Source organism: Triticum dicoccoides, chromosome 5A, assembly GCF_002162155.2.
Source record: "Triticum dicoccoides isolate Atlit2015 ecotype Zavitan chromosome 5A, WEW_v2.0, whole genome shotgun sequence".
In the NCBI taxonomy this organism is placed as follows: Eukaryota; Viridiplantae; Streptophyta; class Magnoliopsida; order Poales; family Poaceae; genus Triticum; species Triticum dicoccoides.
Window position 1 is genome coordinate 700,232,318 of NC_041388.1, and position 20,818 is coordinate 700,253,135.

Here is a 20,818-nt window from a genome sequence, read left to right on the forward strand (position 1 = left end):
TGTTTTTATATTTCTTTACAGAGGGAGTATAAGAAAATATTTGTGCACTCGAGGGTGAGCTTTTCATTTGCTGGTTAACCTCCCCAACAAAAACGATCACCAGATATTAGGGTCCAAACTTCACTGGTGACGATGTTTCCTATTCATAGATCTGCAGGTGGTGCCATGTGCGAAACGTACAAATAGTCGTCAGACACTACAACATACGAATATTATTGTTTTCCGTCAAAAATAAACTGCTTTACAATTGTTGCATGATATGTTTATTGCTCAGGGTTTGGAATACACTTTTCAACAAACAACAAAGTATGATACGACAAACACCTGATTTTTACAAATATAATATGAGTAAGTACCTCTAAGGGCTAATATTTGCTGATGGTTAAAGGGTTCACCACAATCTTCACAGCACAATATCCAGTATGATACAAAACAAATATCTGTCAGCAAGCGCACATCAACCCATCAGACCATGACAAGCAGCCATATACCATTTACAAGAAACTAACTACATTAGTGGCCGCCATCAGAGCCATCATCCACTGCCTTTCCAGCGCCTCCACCGCATGACTTTGCGACCGACTCAAACAGCTGCTTAATCTCAGGTGCGCAGTGTGTGAAGGCTCGGTTCCAAAAGTTGTAGCGTGGGTTCTAACAGAGAGCAACAATGCCGCATTCATTAGTCACCATTGTGGTGATGGATTTCACCAAACATGAATAAAAATGCAATTTTTTTACAAAATACCTTTATCAGCTCGATGAAGGTGATGAGTAATCCCCAGGGGTGAGGACGGTTCACTATCAGCCGTTCTAAGAGAACCCTGGTTACCTGCTCCTGGATATGTTCCTGCAAATTCCAGTTCCAGCTCCTTTGTTAGTTAGGAGAAAGGAAACAAACTAGATTCATAATCGCTTTGCATCAACTGAAAAATACCTGGGCAGCTTCAGCAAATAGATACAGAATGATGAAGGAGAAGTAGTGTGTGTGGCTATTCGGGTAGCGCAGTTGGTTAGCAATCGCATTCAAAAATAGGTAGCGCCCCTCTGTATCCAAGTTCGTTACAAGATATCTGAAAAATTCAGTCGCTGTTTCGATCTGAAAAATATCCATTGTATTATGGTTAATCTGCTGTGCTGACGCAGATGCATTTGCCTTGTTCGCTTGCAATTGTTGCACCGCCTGAAATTTTATTTCCAAATAGCAGCTTAGAATATGACATATAACAAATAAAAGAAGCAGAATGGCAAACTCACAACAAACTAATTAAACAAAAACGAGACAGAAGATTACCGTTATCCTATATTAGAGAAAAATAAGAGAACATGTAAGACAAGAGGAAGAGGACAACCTCAAGTGTGCGGAAGAAATTTGCGGTGGTTTTTTCTTAGGAAAGAAGAATTGGTCTATGAACAAGTACTCAGAAGTAGCAAGTCCCTACTGGTAATTCCACCGCATGAGATAAAAAATATACTCACTTGGATGCCAATGTAGAGAACAAGCGAATTCATCAGAGGCACATTGTAGCGTGTCCCAGCAACATTAGCTTCATTCTGAGGCAGCACCAATTTTTGCTTCAGATCATTCAAAAAGGATGAGCCTTCTGGTCTCTGCACAATACAAGTGAAGATTCAACAATGCTGTAAAATGAGGGTCCCAGACAACGCAAGCAATTCATTAAGCATATATAAATGCCATCACCTTAAGATACTCATCGACATCAGCCTTCATATGCTTTGACTTGAGGGCACCATCGACATCTGACATGATTCGTGGAGGTAATGAAATTTCAGCTAGCAGATCAATCTGCCACAGAAACAAGAGTCAGATATTGTCTGAAATTAGGAGAATGGAAGGAACTTTTATGTCTCTTTAGATAGACCTTCAGGTTAGGAGTAGATGGGTCTGGAAGTCTCATGTTGCGCGGAAAAGCACTAAGAATGACATTGCGCATTTGAATGCAACTGGAAGGGATCACGTCACAAAAACTGAAGTGATAATCACACAGAAATTCAGGAAAGTCATGGAGTAGTACAAGCAGCACTCTCATAGTTCCTTTGTACATAAGGTGCACCTAAGTAAAACAAACACAACAGATATAAGAGGTGGCTCATAATTACTTGAACAAGACAAATGCGAAAAGTGATTGGAAAGGGGGGATTAACTGGTTCTAAAAGGTCGGCAGTTCTCAAATACGGTTCCATGAATTTGAACAGATCAATAAGTAGCCGTTGGAAAAAAGGCCACCCTTTTTGTGAATTGCCCGTCAGCAGTCTTGCCATGAAGGTTCTATGACTCACCAACTCAAGCCAAGCAAAGCTGCAACAGAACAGTGTTAATCAGATTACCAAAATATTACCAATACAGATTTCAAACAAAGTACAAATCTATAAGTGAACATTTGAGGTTTAGCTGCAGTAAAAAACCAGAAACTATCAACCACTATTACAGGATTTTGGTCTGACGACAACAAGGAGAAGCAGGCATGTGCACATAATCCAGAGAGGCTGGAGGCTGCACCAAGGGGCAGCAGCAGTATCATCTATATAGTTACCCTAGTGTAATTTTCTTTATTTTTGTCAAGTCATCTTATTATTTGATTAGTTAGATAAGACAAACACTACTAGGTGACGCCTGCTTTATTGAAAGGCATTGGGCTGGTCATCTTGACGCAAGGTCTTGTATCCAAATAAGAGCCATGCTGTTTTGCTGGCTGCTACTCCCTCCGTTCCAAATTACTTGTCGCAAGTATGAATGTATCTAGATGTATTTTAGTTCTAGATACATCCATTTCTGCGACGAGTAATTTGGAACGGAGGGAGTACTTGAAAGTGAGCACCCTAACCAATCCTGATAGCTAACCAACCTTGTGCATAACAGCCGCACAGCAAGTAGAGTACAAGGACAATTGAGTCGACCTTTTGATGTGGGACTGTGAGTTAACATTATTACATAATCAGTGCTGTACAAAAGAAAATTTTAACGAAGCACTTAGAGAAGGAAAATCTTCAAAGATACGCGGGGGGACGGGGACTAGGATATAAAGCACATTGAACTAACAATCTTGTATGGTGCCTAAACTACAATGATTCAGAAACATCAGATGACATAGCATGTAGATATTGACATAGGATGGGTAGATTAATAAGTGAGCCAAAAGTGATGGACAAACCTCATGCTAGGAATTCTCGAGGGTTGCAGTACATGGAATGCATTTGCAAATGCAGCCAAAACCTGATATATACCAAAAAAGAGAGTTATATTCCTCCTGGTACAATAAATAATAAACTAAAATAGTTCCTGGTACAAAAAGAATAAACTATACATAGTTAAAAACACGTGTACCTGGAAATTAGCTCCATCATGATGGAGTTCAGAAGTACTAAGGTCATTCAGCCAATTGATAAACAGCCGAAAGTATGGTCGGGGGTTAAATGAAGCTTTCTTCTCTTCAGCATCTTTCTGAATGACCCTAATTGTCACTGACAATATCTGGACACATTGAAAACAATTTAACTTCAGTACTTCCAAGTAATTTGAATGAAAGATTTTTGAAGTCCAACTTCTGAATCCAGAATTTGATTCTACATTCTTTAACTAGTATAGGGCAAAAGGTTATCACTGGTTTCTAGATACTGACCTTGGGAAGAAGGCTGCCTTTATTTGGTCCTATTTCCACTGAACAATTCTGAAGACAAATAATAAGAGGAATTAGTATCCAGGATAATAGAGATTAGAGAGCATAATCTTCTGTGCATGCCGTCAAAAAATTGTGACTTCAACTATCTTTTTGACAAACATAACTTTCCACGTTTGAAGTTATCCCCTGTGGCTAGCTATAAGCGAACTTTTTAACATAAAAGGGAGTGTGGATAAATTTGCTATAAGAAACAGTGATAGTAAAGCCCTGTGAGTGATTTGACCAAATAATCCATACTGAAAAACAACATCCGACAGTATCCAGGGCAAACAACAATTCAGCTGTACTAAAGAAACAGAATGCTACATAACTCACAGAATACATACATAAAATAAATCATTATGAACTCGAGTCCATTTCTTGAGGTACGTATATGCATCAAGTTATACAACATGTCACTGGAAAAAAATAAACGAGGGAAGAATACATGATAGGCAAATAAATCGATCACTGCATTCTGCTCCTATAAAAAGCCTGTTTATTTTCTGTTTCATTAGCAGGGACATTATTCACGTGCCAGTTCTTGCTCACAAACATAACAAGTTGACAGCTACAAAAAGAATGAACCTTTAAAAATTCCATATTCATCCTACAACAATCCTAAACCATACACGGCAGACTCCAAAGTAATACGGAAGCATGTGTACAAAATAATTTCATAGATACCTTTATCACCACAGACACAAGCTTCGAATATGAATCAATGGGGAAATATGATATATGTGATGACTGCTGAGACAATCCACCAGGAGCATTAATTTGCTCAGAGACTAGAGAGTGTGCAACAGCAAGTTCCTGATTGATTCAAAAATTGGCATGAAAGTAACAAAAAAAGTAACACACACAGACAGAGTATAATCTACGAGTAGAATAATCACCGTGAGAATTCGGAAGAAACGCTCAGTGAATTCATCTCCCTTCAGCAGGCCAATATGTTGCAACTGCATAACATAACGACTATAGGCCGCATCACTAGCATTTGGATGATCACATATTTGGCACCACTCAGAAAATAGGTGTGCAACCTGTGAATCAACCAATATAATGCATCAAACTTCCTAGCATATACAATTCATTCTGATGTGTAAAATGGACCTTTAAAATAATATGTTATACTGATATTTTTCTACACTGTAAGGATAAAATTATGTTAACAAAACCAGATGACCGATTTAAACCAAAACTTGTACTGTGGTTAGGCACTACTTAAGTTAACTTGCATGTCCAAATTATCAAATGTAGAAATAAGGGGGTATCAGAAACACAAATAAGCATCTAAAGCCTACATATAGCAAAGAAAAATCTTACTGTTATATCCTCAAGATTCACATGAATCAAAACAAAGTTCTAGTAAATATTGCAGAATTCATAGTTTATGCTACTGAACAAGTTCCACAAAAGATACCTGGTCTTGAAAAGCAACAGAATCAGCTACAGTGGCGTCGTTAACACTGTTTTCCTCTTTGTTTGCACGGTTAGGTAGAACCTACAAATTTGCAAGACATGTTTAGATACAATCGAGTCACCAACTGCGTTTACCTACGAGACACATTGTGAACAAAAGACACCTGATAGTTGAGATCATTTTTAAATGTGAACAAAAGACACTTGATAGTTGAGATCATTTTTAAATGTGAACAAACAACACTTGATAGTTGAGATCATTTTTAAATGTGGCCTAACCTTTTTATCCTTCCCAAAAGCAAAACCAGGAGCATTGTTAGCATTATTCCTTGCAATCTCATTCACCTGTTGCATCAACGCAGGTGAACCTGGCCTCCTTGAAATCTGAAACCCAAATGTATAAGAGTGAGCCAGATTTTGAAATGTACTGAATCTGATCTCCATTTCGAGTAACTACCTTCAATATCTAGCTGTTGTCCAAAATTTGTAATTTGTTTGGCAAAAAGAAATATTTTTTGGATAGAAATATTCAATCAGAAAATACAAAAATTGTCCTTGGTTGCCAGAGCATGCTCCTGGGGGCAAGACCAACGGGGCAACAACTGAATATATAGAGCAGCTCAGAAAATCAGTGCACCTTTGATAGCACATCAACAACATCCTGGAGTTCTGAGATACTAGCAGAGTCCTGAGTAATCAATGTCTGGACAAGTGACATGGCAAATTCTGTTGCAATCTCTGAGGAGAGAAGAAACATTTGGCAACCCAATTAATAGACGAAAATTATACAAGAGGCACAGGTCCGGTATTTGTGAGGACTATGAACACAGGAAGTACTATATACTACAAAACAAAACAATTCAACGTACTGTTTCTTCCACCGTCAATTAGCTTTGCTAAATGAACATTGTACTCTTTGACATCCAGCAAATCAGAACGAATAAGGGCAAAAATGATTTCACTATTAAACTTCTTCTCATCGTCCAAATAGATTACCTGCGCACAAAAAGTTGACAAGACAATTAAAAAACTTGTCTGTGAAGTCCCCAACCTGAGAACTGTGGAACAAATCACAGCAAACCAAGAGCCCAATTGATAAACTCCGTTCCTGAGAATTAAATATCAATAGGTGATCTCTGTCGCACAAGGGTTCAAATATGCTGCATAAACCTGTGCCAAGTGCTAATTCCAAAACGGAACTAACGGTTGTAATTTGTATCGTTAGTACGTTGTTTATTAACTGAATATTGTTTGGCAGCCCGCTCGCTCTTATGCACAACTGCATTACACTAAATTATCTCACAAGACACAAAAAGGTCGATTCACACTCATCAAAGGTAGTCTAACATACCAGACATATTGCAGACAAATGCAACTAATAAATAGAGGCATAACAAATTTAAACACGGCATTCAGATGAAATTAAGGCTCATTGATGGATATACGAGTGAAAGGAGGAGGGTTGTGATAGGCTTGGCGAGCCAACGTAAAAACTAGCCAGTCCCATAGGTATGAAAACCCATTTGAGCGAGAATAGTACTAGGATGGGTGACCTCCTAGGAAGTCCTCGTGAAAGGGTTTCATATCTAAGGGTTGTGATAGGCTTGGCGAGCCAACGTAAAAACTAGCCAGTCTTTTGGGTATGAAACCCATTTGGGCAAGAGTAGTACTAGGATGGGTGACCTCCTGGGAAGTCCTCGTGAAAGGGTTTCATATCTAGCCTACCCCAACTTGTTTGGGATAAAAGGCTTCGTAAGTAAGTAAGTAAGTAGATGGATATACGAGTGACATAGACCTTTGGATCAATAACAACAAACTACATTGACGTAGCACAACAAAATGAATTATGGAAAATCAGGAAAGCGAAAAAAGGCAACTAAAACAAAGGGTATATGCCATAAAGAAACATACGGAATTTGTTAGCTCCTTGACAACAAGCTTGCATACATCTCTTATCGCAACTAAGGTTGCTAGAGACCACATGACAAAACCGCTATTTGATGTGTTGTCATACAAACTTTTGAAAACCTGAGACCAAAGACACCAAGAAAAATATGTTAGAAGAACAATTGACAGAGTATTGTGAATAACAAAATGACCATGATTTACCTTTTGTGCAACAGCTAATGCAGCCTCATCCCGGTTAACACATTTGAGTAAGATATCAGGAACTTCCGCTACAACAGACTGAACAAGAGAACACAATGAAGAAGACATGTTAGTAACAATTAGATAAGGTATATGAGTCTTTAATATACTAAACAATGAAACCATGCACGGTGTGATTAACTTCACAAAATGTTACAGCGACAGATCGATGAGCTGTTTGGTTCACAGCAAATATTGCCTAAAAACACAGTGGTGCACCACACTCGATAGTTCCTACACTTCTTAGTTGCTACACGGGATGATGACATATTGTTTCTCTTGCCACAGTATTCACACCTATTGTTTTGGTTCACAACACAGGACTACAGGAGCAGTGGCAGAGGCCACACGTTGCCTAAAGTGGAAGCACTGAATTCCTACAGAGTAGAAGTAATGAGGGAAGTAATGAGGGTTAACCTGGATTTCCACATCTTTACCATCCTTGGCAATCAAGACTTCCAGCTGGAGGGTAACAACAAATCAGTTAAGCAAAACAGAGATATGTACATGGAATTGAGATTTTAAATCAGAAAGTACAGAAGGTCGGAATTTATAGTAAAGTTCAAATTATTTACACTGAGATATATAAACATAAGAAACAAAATGAATGCAGATCGCTCTGCACCATCACAAAGACATATCAACAATGTGCCACTGACATGTGGGCCCACTTGACAACCCCACATGTACGTGATGGCGTCTTCAAAATGAAACTAACCTAAATATTTCTATCTACTGTTAAATAAATAAAGAGTCTCCAACAAACCAACTACTAAAGAGTCCAACAAAAATGAAGCATGGCACAGGTGACAAAGAAGCACGTGTGGTGTGGGCAGTCTGTAGACGAAGCACAAAGTGGAGGCATATACATGCCTAGGCAGAACCAGACTAGTGAGCCAGTTTATATACTCGTATCCGAAGCGAAGAACAGGGCTGCTTTGGTTAGAAACTAAGATAAATTATCAGATGCATTCAACAAAAACTCCACATGATAATAATAAAATTAATAGAACATATGATAACAAGTCCTAAATAAAAGACAATAGAGTTACTGACTCACATGGCTAATACATTTTAAAATATAAGGTGTTTTCTGTTATTACCCAGACCTGTCTGTTATATGTTGGCCTTTGGATCATAGAATATAAATTTAGGTATTCATTCTGATAGAAAGCAGCCATCAAATCATGACAAAATTGAATGATAGTTCATGTGTTGCTGATTATCAGTTCACATATATATATCTCCAAATTTACCTTTTGTGAAACCTGTTCGTATCTCTCCATAGCATCACCAGTGCTCAAAGTATCAGGTAAACCAGATCCTAGATTGTCAGAAAATGTAGCTGGAGGTGGCGTCATAACATTTAAATCCTGGTACATGATTGAAACAGGTTTCAGAAGTCTGTCATATATCATGTACACATGAAGTGAAGAAGAAATGTTATGTTGGTCGTGACCATTATTCCACCCGCAGGTAAGTCATTAGACATCAAGGGTGGAGATGTGGATGCATCACCAATGGTTCCACCAAGCCAGCCAGAAGAGTCGCTGATCCCAACTTGAGCAGGAGAATCACTACGAGGCACAAGGTGTTCATCAATCTAGGGATAGCAGTTCGAGCAAACCACATTTCAAAACCAAAAGGTACCAAAGTATGTGTACCTAGAAAGTTGTGCAGCGCCAGGAATCAATTCCTCATACACCAGCTCTGTAGGCTGAGTTAATGTAAGTGGAGCTGTTTGAGCAGACAAGAAAGCACTGGAAGCTTGTGCTAAACTTGGGCTGTAAGCTCGAGGTACACCAAAATTGCTCGATACAGCAGCTGTACCAGAACCTGCAGCACCAACACTTTGGCCATGACTCTGCCATACATGACCAAACTCCTGAAATCAACAACACAAGATGCAGCTAGTCACATGTACAGTACAGAAACATCGTGTGTTAATTCCAATTGACAATTTGAAGTCCTGGTGCTACACCTCATATACTCGTTGTTGGGCAGGAGACTCTGCCTTGGTATGGAATACTTCAGGTACAGGGGCAAATGGACCTTGAGCATAAGTAAAAGAGTCATAATATGTAGGACCAGCTGCCTCTCTTTTCTTCCTTTGTTGTGAAAAGGATTGAGTTATTTCACCCTCAATCGAATCAACAGCCTGCAAAATGGCATACATGTCATGAGGCAGTGAACTTGACCAACTTCGCGATTGTAGCTCATTGTTGGCAAAATGCTAATGGGGACATGCTCAGGGTGATTAGAAAAGGAGAGGAGGCAAGTTCCACAGTATGAAAGTAAATCACTGGTAGATATTGGCACTCAAATTGCTGAACTAGACTATAGAAGATCACATAATGCATGGAAACTCAAGAAAATGTGTCTAGACTTTTAAGAAACAGCAAATAAAGTATATGTTACTGTCTTGTTGAGTAGGACAAGGGACACGATAGCATGTCAAAGAGCTACCTTGCGCGCCGCTACAGACTCGATACTTGCACAGCCAAGATCCAAATTGTCGTTGATCAGAACCTGTACTACTTGCTCAAGAGTTTCGCTGTTGCTAGCAAGGTTTTGAGTAAGGCTTCGGAGATGAGACAGTAGCGCAACACGAAGCGGTTCCTACACGAGAGGGAAAAGGAAATAATATAATAGGTTGCACAAAAGATTAAAAACAATAAAAACAACCACAAGACAAAACAGAAGAACGTCACTGCTTATAGGGCTTAAAAACAAGCAAGAGGTACCTTGCAAGTAACATGGGCTAGACTTCCAGCTAATGTTCCGACCATCAAACGAGCCGAGCGATTTGCGGCACTGTAATCAGATTCCGTTGCATAATCCTTCAGGAATTAAAATATCAGTAACATAACAACAATTTCACTATGACAAAAAACTTTGAGAAAGAACACAAGGAAACCTTTAGAATAATTTCTTTTGTAGTTTTGCTTGCTATTGAGACACTTCTTTCAATGACTGGGAGTATTATCTCTTTGATAGCCTTATCCAAAGCCACACCCATGATTCTATGGAATAACAGGAGTTTATCAGCTAGTCAAATCCAAATTGTGTCAGATATTTATGTTTAGAAGCATCAAACATACTTGCTGAACTGCAACTGTGAGCCAAAAGGCAAAAGTTTTGAGCTTATTTTGAAGCGTATCTCATCATGTGGAATCAGCGACAAAAGCTGCAAACAACAGATGAGAAATTGCACAATAACATATAAAATCTAGTAACCCAGCAAAAGATGGGTGAAAATGGTAGCATGGCACACCTGAGTTAGAGAGAGTGGCGATGGCGATAGTGATACTAATGGTGTTTGTGAAGATGAGACCTGGGTCAAGGTGTGAGAGGGAACTTGCTCAGGCATCATTAGAGCAATTTTATCATCCTCCACCATACTGTTAGGAGGGAGACGAACAGGAGCAGTATACTGCATGCATAAAAAATGTGTAAATATAATAGAACAAGACTGCACCCCCTAACATGATTGAATTGATAACGCATGCCCAAGCCATCTTGACTCACCAAAGTTGGAAGGCTCAGGGTACGGGAAGTGCTATTGACCTCAGGCTGCAGGTCTACATGTTTTATTGGGGGGTTGACACCTGAAGAGACTTCTGCAGCCACTGGGGTTTGGGACGAAGCAACATCTTTGTTTGAAAAATCTGGGTTTCCCTCAACTTCACGTCCTCGATCTTTAAGAAGGGAAGTCGGTTTCACATCTTTCATGTCCACACTGAGGTTCTTAAACAGGACCTAAAATCCCACATAATAAGAGTTATAGAGTGTAAAAATAGAACAAAAGATAGTCAACAAGACAGTCTAACCAAAAAAGTTGACAACCTCAATGTCAAATTTTAGATTCATCTTCAGGTTTGGTAGATTATAGATCTCAGAAAGTAGACTAAGAATTCCCATTGTCCACGGATTTGGAGGACGATATGCTATACTTGAATGGCAAGGTTCGAGAATCTGCAGAGCAAGCACTGGTCAGATACCAGGCAGCATGTTTTATACAAATGAGAATGCTGCAAATACACACCTTTGAAGTGAATGGAATTACAGCAATCATAAGTCCTCTCTCATAAGCCTGAAATGATAATTTCAAAAGATTGTCAAGCATAATTGCTTAATACCACTTGGCAGAATCACGCCACCGATACATGCACGCAAATATAGGTAAAATGCAAGTTTTAGAAATAAATAAGACCCAAAACAAGTCAGGCATGGCCGAACGGTCTGTAGAAGGGAGGGAGAACTCAGTAACTGAACTCAGCGAAGAATATTTGGCAGAGTATGCAGTCAAAAAAGATCTAAAATGCAGAATCTGGTACAAAACAAGTACCTCCACAATAAGAGATTTCGGGTCAATTTCCTTGGCTCTTAATGTCTGGTTTCTTCCAATGGTAAATTTTCCCAACCAACTGCCCAAATTTTTTAGCAAGGAACGTTCCTCGGAACTAGATTTGATAAGATCTGATCTTAACAAAACCTGCACAGGAAAATCTTAAGGTTCAACAAGCTTGTTTTATGGTCAAGGCAGAAAAGGTAGACAAGTTAGAGTGACCACAACCTTGCAGTTCTCATATGTAGCTTTCAGCATCTCCTTACTCAAGGATCTTGAGTTAAGTTTGTCAAAGAATTTCAGGTATAAATCATGAAAATTTGGCTCGATGCTTGCCCTGCAAAGATGGACATGGAATTAGTGCTTCAACGTTAGAAAAACTGGTGCAAAAAAGAGAGGAAATGAATGGGTATTGTACCTTTTCATGACCATGTACTGTGCAAACCAAGGATAATATTGTTCCTGAAGCACTTCATTAAATTCTTTCGCCTTGGCTTCCATATTAGAGGTGGATATATTGTTAATCATAAACAAGATCTTGTCCTGAACTTCAGATGGGGGAGTCTAGATGGAGAGGAAAATCAATTAGCCCAACCACATTGTGTATTCTCCCATGAGAGCACACCATGGAAAACAATAGCGATACGCCAATACCAACCTCAATTGGATTATCTCTTTGCTCCGCTGCTGCTACAAGTGTCTCAATATTTAAAGCATTTCCAAATCCCGTAGTGTAGGAATGTTGCCAGGGCAAAACTATAAAAAGGGACCAGAAAATAATTCATGGAGCGGTAGCATAGAGATTATAGAACAAATAAAATGTAATCACCACTCTTCTTGTGAAAATAACAAGTAATCAAGTCACCTGTCGAGGTATTCCGGGGGCGCAGAAAACTAGTGGAATGAGCACTATTTGACATGCTCGTAGAGTGAGCTAATGAAGGTGGAACAGTAGTCTGCAATTGAATATTTTCACAGTAGGTCAAAGAGAGACAGTTACTGGTGGCTAAGTTACACAAATAACATAAAAGAAAGAAAAAAAAGATCAGACACCAGCACTGCATCCAAGCATCTCACTTTTGGAAATATGAACAGGCAAGGTAACAGGAAAGCATCTACTCCCTCCATTCCTAAATATTTGTCTTTTTAGATATTTCAAATGGACTATCACATACGGATGTATATAGACATATTTTAGAGTGTAGATTCACTCATTTTGCTCTGTATGTAGTCACTTGTTGAAATCTCTAGAAAGACAAATATTTAGGAACGTAGGGAGTAGAAAATCTTTAATACCCCCAGATGCCTTAGAAAAGTACCTTTAAATTAAAGGCTGAATCAGCAGATGCTGAAGGAACCGAAGGCTGACTAGGTAAAATGCTCTTATTCTGAGAGGTGCCGATGGAGATCTTGGACCTGTCTCCAAGGACACTTGGTTGCCTTTGCTGCAACGGGTAAGGTGTCCTTCCTAGCTGAGTTGGAGATGTACCCATTAACTGCCATGATGGTTCAGATGCCTAAAGAAATCCAACCATGTCAATGATGAAAAGGGATTAGGTCACAGCAGAACATATCAAAACAGTAGGAAAGTGGCAGGATCTTATTATCCTGAAAATTGCCGAACAATACATTCCTGGTGGCCAATCCACCTTCAGTTCCGATTCAACAGTTGCCAAGATTATTTACCCTCATTTAAGTTTTTGTGATGATTTACCTCCATGGCTTCAATAGATGACAATCCAGAAACAAGCTGCTCTGTAGAAAGCAAGTTGCCAGCGTTGGGCTCATTTTGACTTGATGAAATTCGGGCAAGTGCTCGCTCAATTGCAGAGACCATTTCAGCATGAGTAGCTCGAAGATGTGAAATCTGCAATATGTGATTGCAGTACTGTGGCCACTCTATTACACGATCCATGAATTGTTCCAATGCTGTCGTACCAAACATAAACATCTGCATCCAAATAACACGATCAGGACTACAGATTGCACAGATCAGTGAACATATGTGGATACCAAAATAAAACAGATTTGAGCTACCTTTGAATCAACAGACTTGCGTAAGGCATCAAGAACAGCGCGTAGAGCAATCCCAAGTCCGAGGTGGGCCACAAGTTCATGTTTGATAAGGGATCCTGTTTCAAAAGATGGAATTGGATTAGACAACAGCACAATTGAGTGGAGCAGATGATGACTTTTGCGCCTCAGCTGAGCATGTTCCAGGCATATAGACTACTAATGGACTACTATAACCTTAATTCAAATCTTGATGTAGCAGAAACAAACAGAGTGTGGAACACTATTGTACGTTACAGGCAACTAAACATGGATCCATAATGAAATAACGTAGAACATGTGGGCATTTTGCAGTCAGAGAGTTATCATAACCCCCATAAAAATACAATGCAACCTAAGCTTGTATTGTTTGGATAGCATCAAATAGCAAAGTAATATAAGGTCTTGATGGAAGAACGTGTGAATTGTTCTAACCAAATCTAACACGGTTAAAGCCTAAAACACAACAACCCTTTCAAGCTGTAATTTTCAAGACTGGGTAGTAGATCTGTACTTGTGTGGAAAAAGATTATGTTATATCAAGTCCAGCTAAGTCACGAGCAGTTTAAGCAACAAGATAGAGAACCAGAAAACAGTGCTTTAATGAGAAAGGTAACCTCAGGTCACGATTCAATATAATAAGTGGCTTATGAAGGTGTAGCAAAGTGAAGATATACTTACCAAATAGCACAGCAGCTAGTTTAAGCTGCTTATCCGGATACTTCGTAAAGAACTTGTATTCCTCAAACAGATTTGAGATCATACAATTAAAAATTGATTGCTCCCTGGAAATCCATAACATTCATGTAATCCATTTGTCAACAACTATCAGTGCAGGAAAAACTTTGCTAGACGAGGTTGGAGAACAAACAGAGCATACTAGTTAGTGGCGTGTGTTTATCATCTCATACAACGTTGGCAAAACAAACTTTGGAGGAAATAAATGCAGTCAGTGATTCAATCAGAAAACTTCTCAAAACAATCAATGTTGCGCGGGCTGTCTATCCAAAACTGAACTAAACAAGTTAAAATAACAATAATTTCTAGAAAGCCAGATAACTAAAAGACAGGATGGTGTAATTAAATCATGTCCTACACTGTAAAAGAGACCAATAATATTGTATTTCCGTGCTTGGGTTAGCTATAATCTTGAATATCCAACACTTCAGCTTATTACCATCAGTTGCTTGTAAGTTCCTTGTGCATACAGTTTTTTGCAGTGTTTCTATGTGACTACGTAAACCACAAGTTGAGTTAAACAGGCAATAACAAGTCATTTTCAAATTGATCTCAGAAATGCACCTCTTATCTGGAGATTCTTTGAAGCGAGTGAGCATTTGTATCATCACATCAATGTTTATCTGTCCAGAAAACATCTGGTGAAAATACGCATTTGCTTCTACTTCAACATCATCTGAACCTCCCTCCGAGGTAGGTATGTCCCTTGCTACAGGACCCTGATTTCTCGATTCATACAGAGCACACAACTCCCTTAGTTCATCCGAGAGTTGGTTGGATAAGAGCTGTCCCAAGTGAGACTGGAGAACCTGCAAATGCGTGTGACAATATTTACGAGTCGCAGAAAGATAGAGCTACTAACAAATTGCAGAAGCACAATAACCAAGAATCGGTCAAACCTTTATAAAGGGAGGACAAGCTTCCCAATACGTGTCCACAACACTAAATTGAGGTTGTTCCGCGGTACCCTCTACTGCATAAGATGCGGCATTCATAGCTTCTTTCAGGAAATTAACGCAGTCCTGGGAGTCAGAGCTCAGAGTGTAAATAGGGGAAACTAAAACTTTAGATGGCAATGAAAAGACTAAATTCATTCTTTTTTACTTGTCGCTTTGGACATCAACAGTCTCAATATACTCAAGTTTAAAGAAAACAGTCTCAATATACATATTTGACCACAACTCTTTGAATCACACTTTTAACAAATACATATAAAGTATAAACATTAGCTATACACATCTGAACACAACTCTTTGAATCACAGTTTGGAAAGCATGAATACTGTACTGATTCAAAAGAGATTTTTATGAGAAGCCTAACAATAGCATTTGCAAATGAAAAATAAAGAAATTAGCCATCAAAGTGAAAAAAAAACATTGACTGCACGCGTACTAGAACAAGATCTAATAAAAATGGGGGCAAGTATTGAAGAATACAATAGCAGATTTAAAACTCCTGAACGAGTATGGAAAATGGCTAAGCATGCACCATCAAGAGATAGTAATTTAGGCATATAATCATGCATATTACCTCGACAAAACCGTCCTTGTATACAGTTAACTTCTCAGTGAGCCATTTCTCAAGATGGCTATGATCTTTCCTACAAGCAGCAGCCACCAATCTAATGCTAAATGTGAATGGAGTGGACTCGAGGACAGCAGATAGGATCTGTTTCAAATGGAAATAAAATTTGGATGAATGACACACAAGATGACAAAATAGAGATAACATTACAACATTATAGTTTCAAATGGTGGCAATAACCAAATATTCTATATCAGAAGTGTATGGAATGATCATCGTGCAAGGTACACCAGCAACATTAATGGTTTCTTTCTTCAGGAAAAGCTTACTATTTGTTGTAGTTGTAAAGAGCCCAATATTACCCCTAACTTCCAGAAATAAAATTAACACTGAAGAAGTTGCAACAATAACTTTGACAACTGTCAATGTTACTGTGTCTATACAAACCTTCAGGTCGTGACACACATCCACAATTCTCAGGAGACAACTTGGATCAGAATGAGCATCAACAAATCCTCGAAGGGTGAGGCATGGGTTAATATGCCAGAGATAATTCACCACATTTCTCTTTGTGGTGTCCTTCAGAATAGCAGGAAATGCACAGGACAGCACTTCAAATTGGAGGAGATTATATGCAGTCTGCATAGCAGAGCATGGGAATTAACAGTAGTAAAATGATTGAACTGAATGTAGCTTGTTAAGTAGGACTAGAAGAATGTCATACGTTGATGTGTCCAAGACCAACAAGTAGGAGTTCAGGGCAATGTCCCAAAGGATAATCGAGCATGGACCGCACCGACACAGTGTGTCCAACTTCAGCAAGCTGGCACAAAACCTCTAGAAGGTCAAGGCAAAACCAAGCATGATTACCTGGACCAAGACTTGCAAAGTCCGGAAGTGCCTATAAGAAATTACAACTGTTAGATGTATGAATTGTACACGATCTTGTCATGAGTAAAGCCACATGTTATGAAAATAGTACCAGCAGCCTCGAACTATGTGCAAATGTAAAAATAGTAGCAGGGGCAGAAATTGCATGCTTTAAAAATGATATCTGGCCTTCTGTATTTGTCCACATTGACCCACAAACAGCATGAAGCGGAAAGGGATCCTGTATTATTCAAGAAATTTGTCAGCCAAGCATGTGTGTCTGTTGAAATGCCTGAAAATGAGCACATATATGTTTACCTTGCAAGCGCGGCCATATATATTCATCAGTAAACAGAAAGCTGCTTCATCAGGAATACTGAAACCCTCATGATCAAGGCTTTCCATAACATGCACCCAATTAGTACTTGGGGCCTACATGGGAAAGAACAACCAAGTTAAAATGCAAAAGCATGAGGCAAAGGAAAAGAATACAGCATGACGATGAGCAAGGCCTCACCAATTCGTTGATTGAATCCACAAGAACATCTGTGTTCCATGTAGTCAATTGAGGTGACTCACTCAAGTGGGTATTTCGAATAGCAGATACGAAGGTTGCATAAGTGTTATGGGCCTCTGCAAGACTATTTTGAGTGCCAATAACTGCCCCGAGCAACTTAGATATTGCCACATCATCAAGAGGCTGAAAAGTGGAAAGTATTTCCTTACACTGTGTGCTGTCAACAGTGCATCCATAACCCAACTCAGTTACTATGTCCGCCATACTTATTTCTTTCCCAATTTCAGAAAGAAGTGACTCAAAGTCATCATTTGTGCTATCCAAGTACATCTCCAAATGTCTGCAAGACACAGAAAATAAGGGGGGTAATATGTAAGTAATCAAATGGACATGAGGTGAACCGAAACGTATAGGTTTTGGCTAGTTAAAGACTAAACACCTTGAATGATTTATTGACTGAACATCATGCTGATCTTTGGGGATGGGAGCAAAAAAAGGACTCTGTCCAACTTCTAGAAGAGAAGCAATGTTACTAAAAGTATCCATATGCTTTGTCAGGCCATCGGTCTGGTGAAGGAAGACGACGATTTCATGAATTTGATCATTTGGTACCGATTGATTAGGATTCAAACACAACTTCTCAATTTGAGCAATTGCAAATTGTTGCCCTGGAACGATGAAAATAAAGTAGATGTCAACAAACAACTGAAAACAGAAGAAGCAACCCTGATACACTCAACACAGAGTTCAACTTCACCACCTACTGTTTACCTTTCAGCTTCATGCCTGAATTATCAGAATCTGACAGCGCAAGACCAATACCGACTTTCTCGGCCACTGAGAGTTCCAGTGCACTCGACAGAGTCTCAAGGAGGCCATCGGTACCAGTTTTTATCTGCATCAGTGCCTCACAGAAACAAGTGCTAAAAAACGTTTTATCCAGACAATATCTGAAAGTGGCGGATAGAAGATCATGCTTCAACTGCAAGTTTTTGGCCTCCCTGTCATTCAGCAGCACTTCATCCAAACAGACTTGGAGCAGCAAAAGACATCCATCGTGACCATAGTCAACTAACTGCAAAGGTGGAAAGATAAATATATCAGAAAACCTGCACCGAACTAGTTAATTTTGTACTTTGTTTGTACGCGGAAATGGTTAAAGCAATAAATTTCTCTCGTAAACTGCCGGGTTGTTCACAAAGGCTGCGAGTTGCTTGTGGGCATGCCTATACTGCCCGCCAACAAGACCACGCCTTGTCTGCAATTAAAGCAACTGATGCGGAGACGGAATCCCACATGCCAGCAGCGCCACGTGCTGCACTCTCAGCCCAGGTGCTGCATCGGCACATCTCATTCCCTATCCCCAAATCCTTCTACATACGTCAAATGGACAGATGGGCCGACCGCAATTTGTATAGCGAGCATTGACATGACGAGTTCAATTAGAACTAGCTCAATTAGGAACATCCAAGTGTGGGAAATGAATTCCCATTCTATTCTGCTTACTAATTACAGTATAAATGTATCTTGTCGTCTTGCGGCGCGCAAACGGTAGTGATAATATCAGAATTCCGCGAAACGGCCTCTCGGAATCAGCAGCACACCGCGTACAAGGCGGACTCCTGGGCTTAAGTGCTGACCGATTGCCAGGAATTGTAAGCTCGGGCAAACATGCCCTAGCACAAGTGCTCTGGCTTGCAGGCAGGCCCTACACCTGCATACAGAGGGCAGCCGACCAATTCATGGTCCACGGGACGCTGTGCACACCACCGATTCGGAATCTAGGTCACCCAACCCGATAATGTAGCAACGATCACCTACGGACGCACCCCCACAGTGACGAGTGAGATTAGCTGATACGAACCACAGCGGAACAGATCCGGGCGGGCGAGGGGCGAATCGGACGCGCCGAACCGGTCGGCGGGCAGCGAGGGAGCGGGTCTAGGGTTTTATATACCTGGCAGAGCTCGCGGCGGACGGACTCGCGGCCGGCGTCGGTGGCGCCCTGCAGCACCAGCCGCACCTCGGCGGCGACGCCGGGGTGGTTCAGCGGGACCATCTCGCCGGCGGGCAGCGCCGCGGCGGGCGGGGGCGAGAGCGGGGCTCGGGCGGGGGCTGGGGGTCGGCTGATGGCCTTCGCTGTTGGGTCTCCGAGGGCGAGGCGCAGATGGCGGAGGGGCGGATGGCCCTCGTGTTGTTTATAGCCGGGATCGCACCCGATCGATCGATCGAAGCCGACCGGCGTGTGTCACGCCGGGTTTGCGTCGATTTATCTTTTCCTGGCCGTCCGTCGGGGGATCGACGGCTCTGCCGGTCGCTGCTGCACAACCGATTTTGTGCCCGTCTGCAGATATGGGTGGATAGATAGGTTCGAGAGCATTCTTTGGCTTTGTGTGTGTATTTTGTGTGCATTTATTGTGTAGGAAAAAGTTTGGTTTGTTTTGTCTTTGATGAGTACAAACTTTCAAATGGATGGTGTTTTACGCACACATGTTTGTCATATTGGGTTTTCTTGCTCTTCGTGAACACCCCCCTCCCTACCCCCTATGCCGACAGAGGTATGATGGGCGGCGGTGGGTGGGAAGTCAAAGGTTGGGTAGAAGTTAGGTTACACTATGTGGCGATTCATGGACAAACGATGCGGCATTGGCGGTGAACTACCTACCGAGAGATGATGTAGTGGTCGAGGCTTCGCGAGAATATCGGCTCGTTAGAGAAGCGAGCCGGCGGATGCGGGAGGAATAGGGGATGTACACACCCTCTTTATACAAATTGGTGAAGCGGTGTCTGCTGTTGTATACACTTAAACTTGAAGTATACCAACATTAGGTTAGGGTTTATGGGTTGGTGGCCCTCGTGGCAAGCCATGTCGTGCCCAACTGGGTAGCTAGTGGTGGCCATCCCGCTAGTTTAGTTTAGTTTGCCATCGCTGGTATAGATGTCTTTGAAGATAATGCTCATAATTGGTTTGGTTTCCATGTTGATCGAATGTCTAAGCCTTAAATGTAGTTTTCTTGCTCCATGTGACACCCCTGGCGTTGATAGGCAATGGCGATGGCAGTAAGTAGAAGGCAAGGGTCAGGGGGAGTAGATGTTAGGTTGGAGCAATGGTTGTAGGATGGCTACGATCTCCCCTACCGAAAGACATGACAGTGAGTAAAATGTCGCAGTGGTGGTGTTTCAAATGAGAAGTGAGCGGACAAATGTGAAGGGTAGTCGTTGGTCCTTTTTTTGCATTGTATGCGCTCAGATATAAATTATACATGTTTTTAGAGTTTGTCGATCGGTGCTCGGTAGCGACTCTTTTTTCTGTTCTTTTCCTTCAAACAAAAACTTCAACACTATTTATTGAAATAGCTAAAACAAAACAAACTTACTCTTCATCTACCTTATTTATATGGGTTGCCTCCCATAAGCGCTTCATTTTCGGTCGATAAGCTTGACCTTAGTGATGATTACTTCTCCTTCGACATGATAATGCCAAGCCCGTAGATTCTAGCCTTTATGATGATACCATCT

The 20,818-nt window shown here is 40.6% G+C and overlaps 1 protein-coding gene across 1 annotated transcript; it reads right to left on the bottom strand.

Moving 5' to 3' along the window:
* Window positions 1-232: 232 nt before the first annotated feature.
* On the bottom strand, window positions 233-19,405 carry LOC119304291 (CCR4-NOT transcription complex subunit 1-like). Its single transcript, XM_037581469.1, has 51 exons — window positions 19,257-19,405; window positions 18,071-18,374; window positions 17,739-17,967; window positions 17,300-17,639; window positions 17,101-17,214; window positions 16,895-17,023; window positions 16,637-16,813; window positions 16,360-16,551; window positions 15,919-16,056; window positions 15,288-15,410; window positions 14,953-15,197; window positions 14,332-14,435; window positions 13,636-13,730; window positions 13,313-13,549; window positions 12,918-13,115; window positions 12,464-12,554; window positions 12,257-12,354; window positions 12,017-12,162; window positions 11,827-11,935; window positions 11,599-11,745; window positions 11,296-11,343; window positions 11,097-11,225; window positions 10,779-11,009; window positions 10,525-10,683; window positions 10,352-10,437; window positions 10,168-10,273; window positions 9,995-10,090; window positions 9,717-9,869; window positions 9,232-9,408; window positions 8,915-9,135; window positions 8,710-8,827; window positions 8,507-8,623; window positions 7,668-7,712; window positions 7,212-7,289; window positions 7,014-7,130; window positions 5,972-6,098; window positions 5,740-5,840; window positions 5,382-5,486; window positions 5,104-5,184; window positions 4,577-4,723; window positions 4,365-4,493; window positions 3,639-3,686; window positions 3,344-3,490; window positions 3,171-3,232; window positions 2,164-2,317; window positions 1,881-2,072; window positions 1,700-1,804; window positions 1,477-1,608; window positions 935-1,180; window positions 746-847; window positions 233-651 (listed from the first exon to the last, which is right to left on the bottom strand). The coding sequence occupies exons 1-51, from the start codon at window positions 19,356-19,358 to the stop codon at window positions 514-516; spliced, it is 7,215 nt and encodes a 2,404-aa protein (XP_037437366.1). The 5' UTR covers window positions 19,359-19,405; the 3' UTR covers window positions 233-513.
* Between the last annotated feature and the right edge of the window lie 1,413 nt (window positions 19,406-20,818).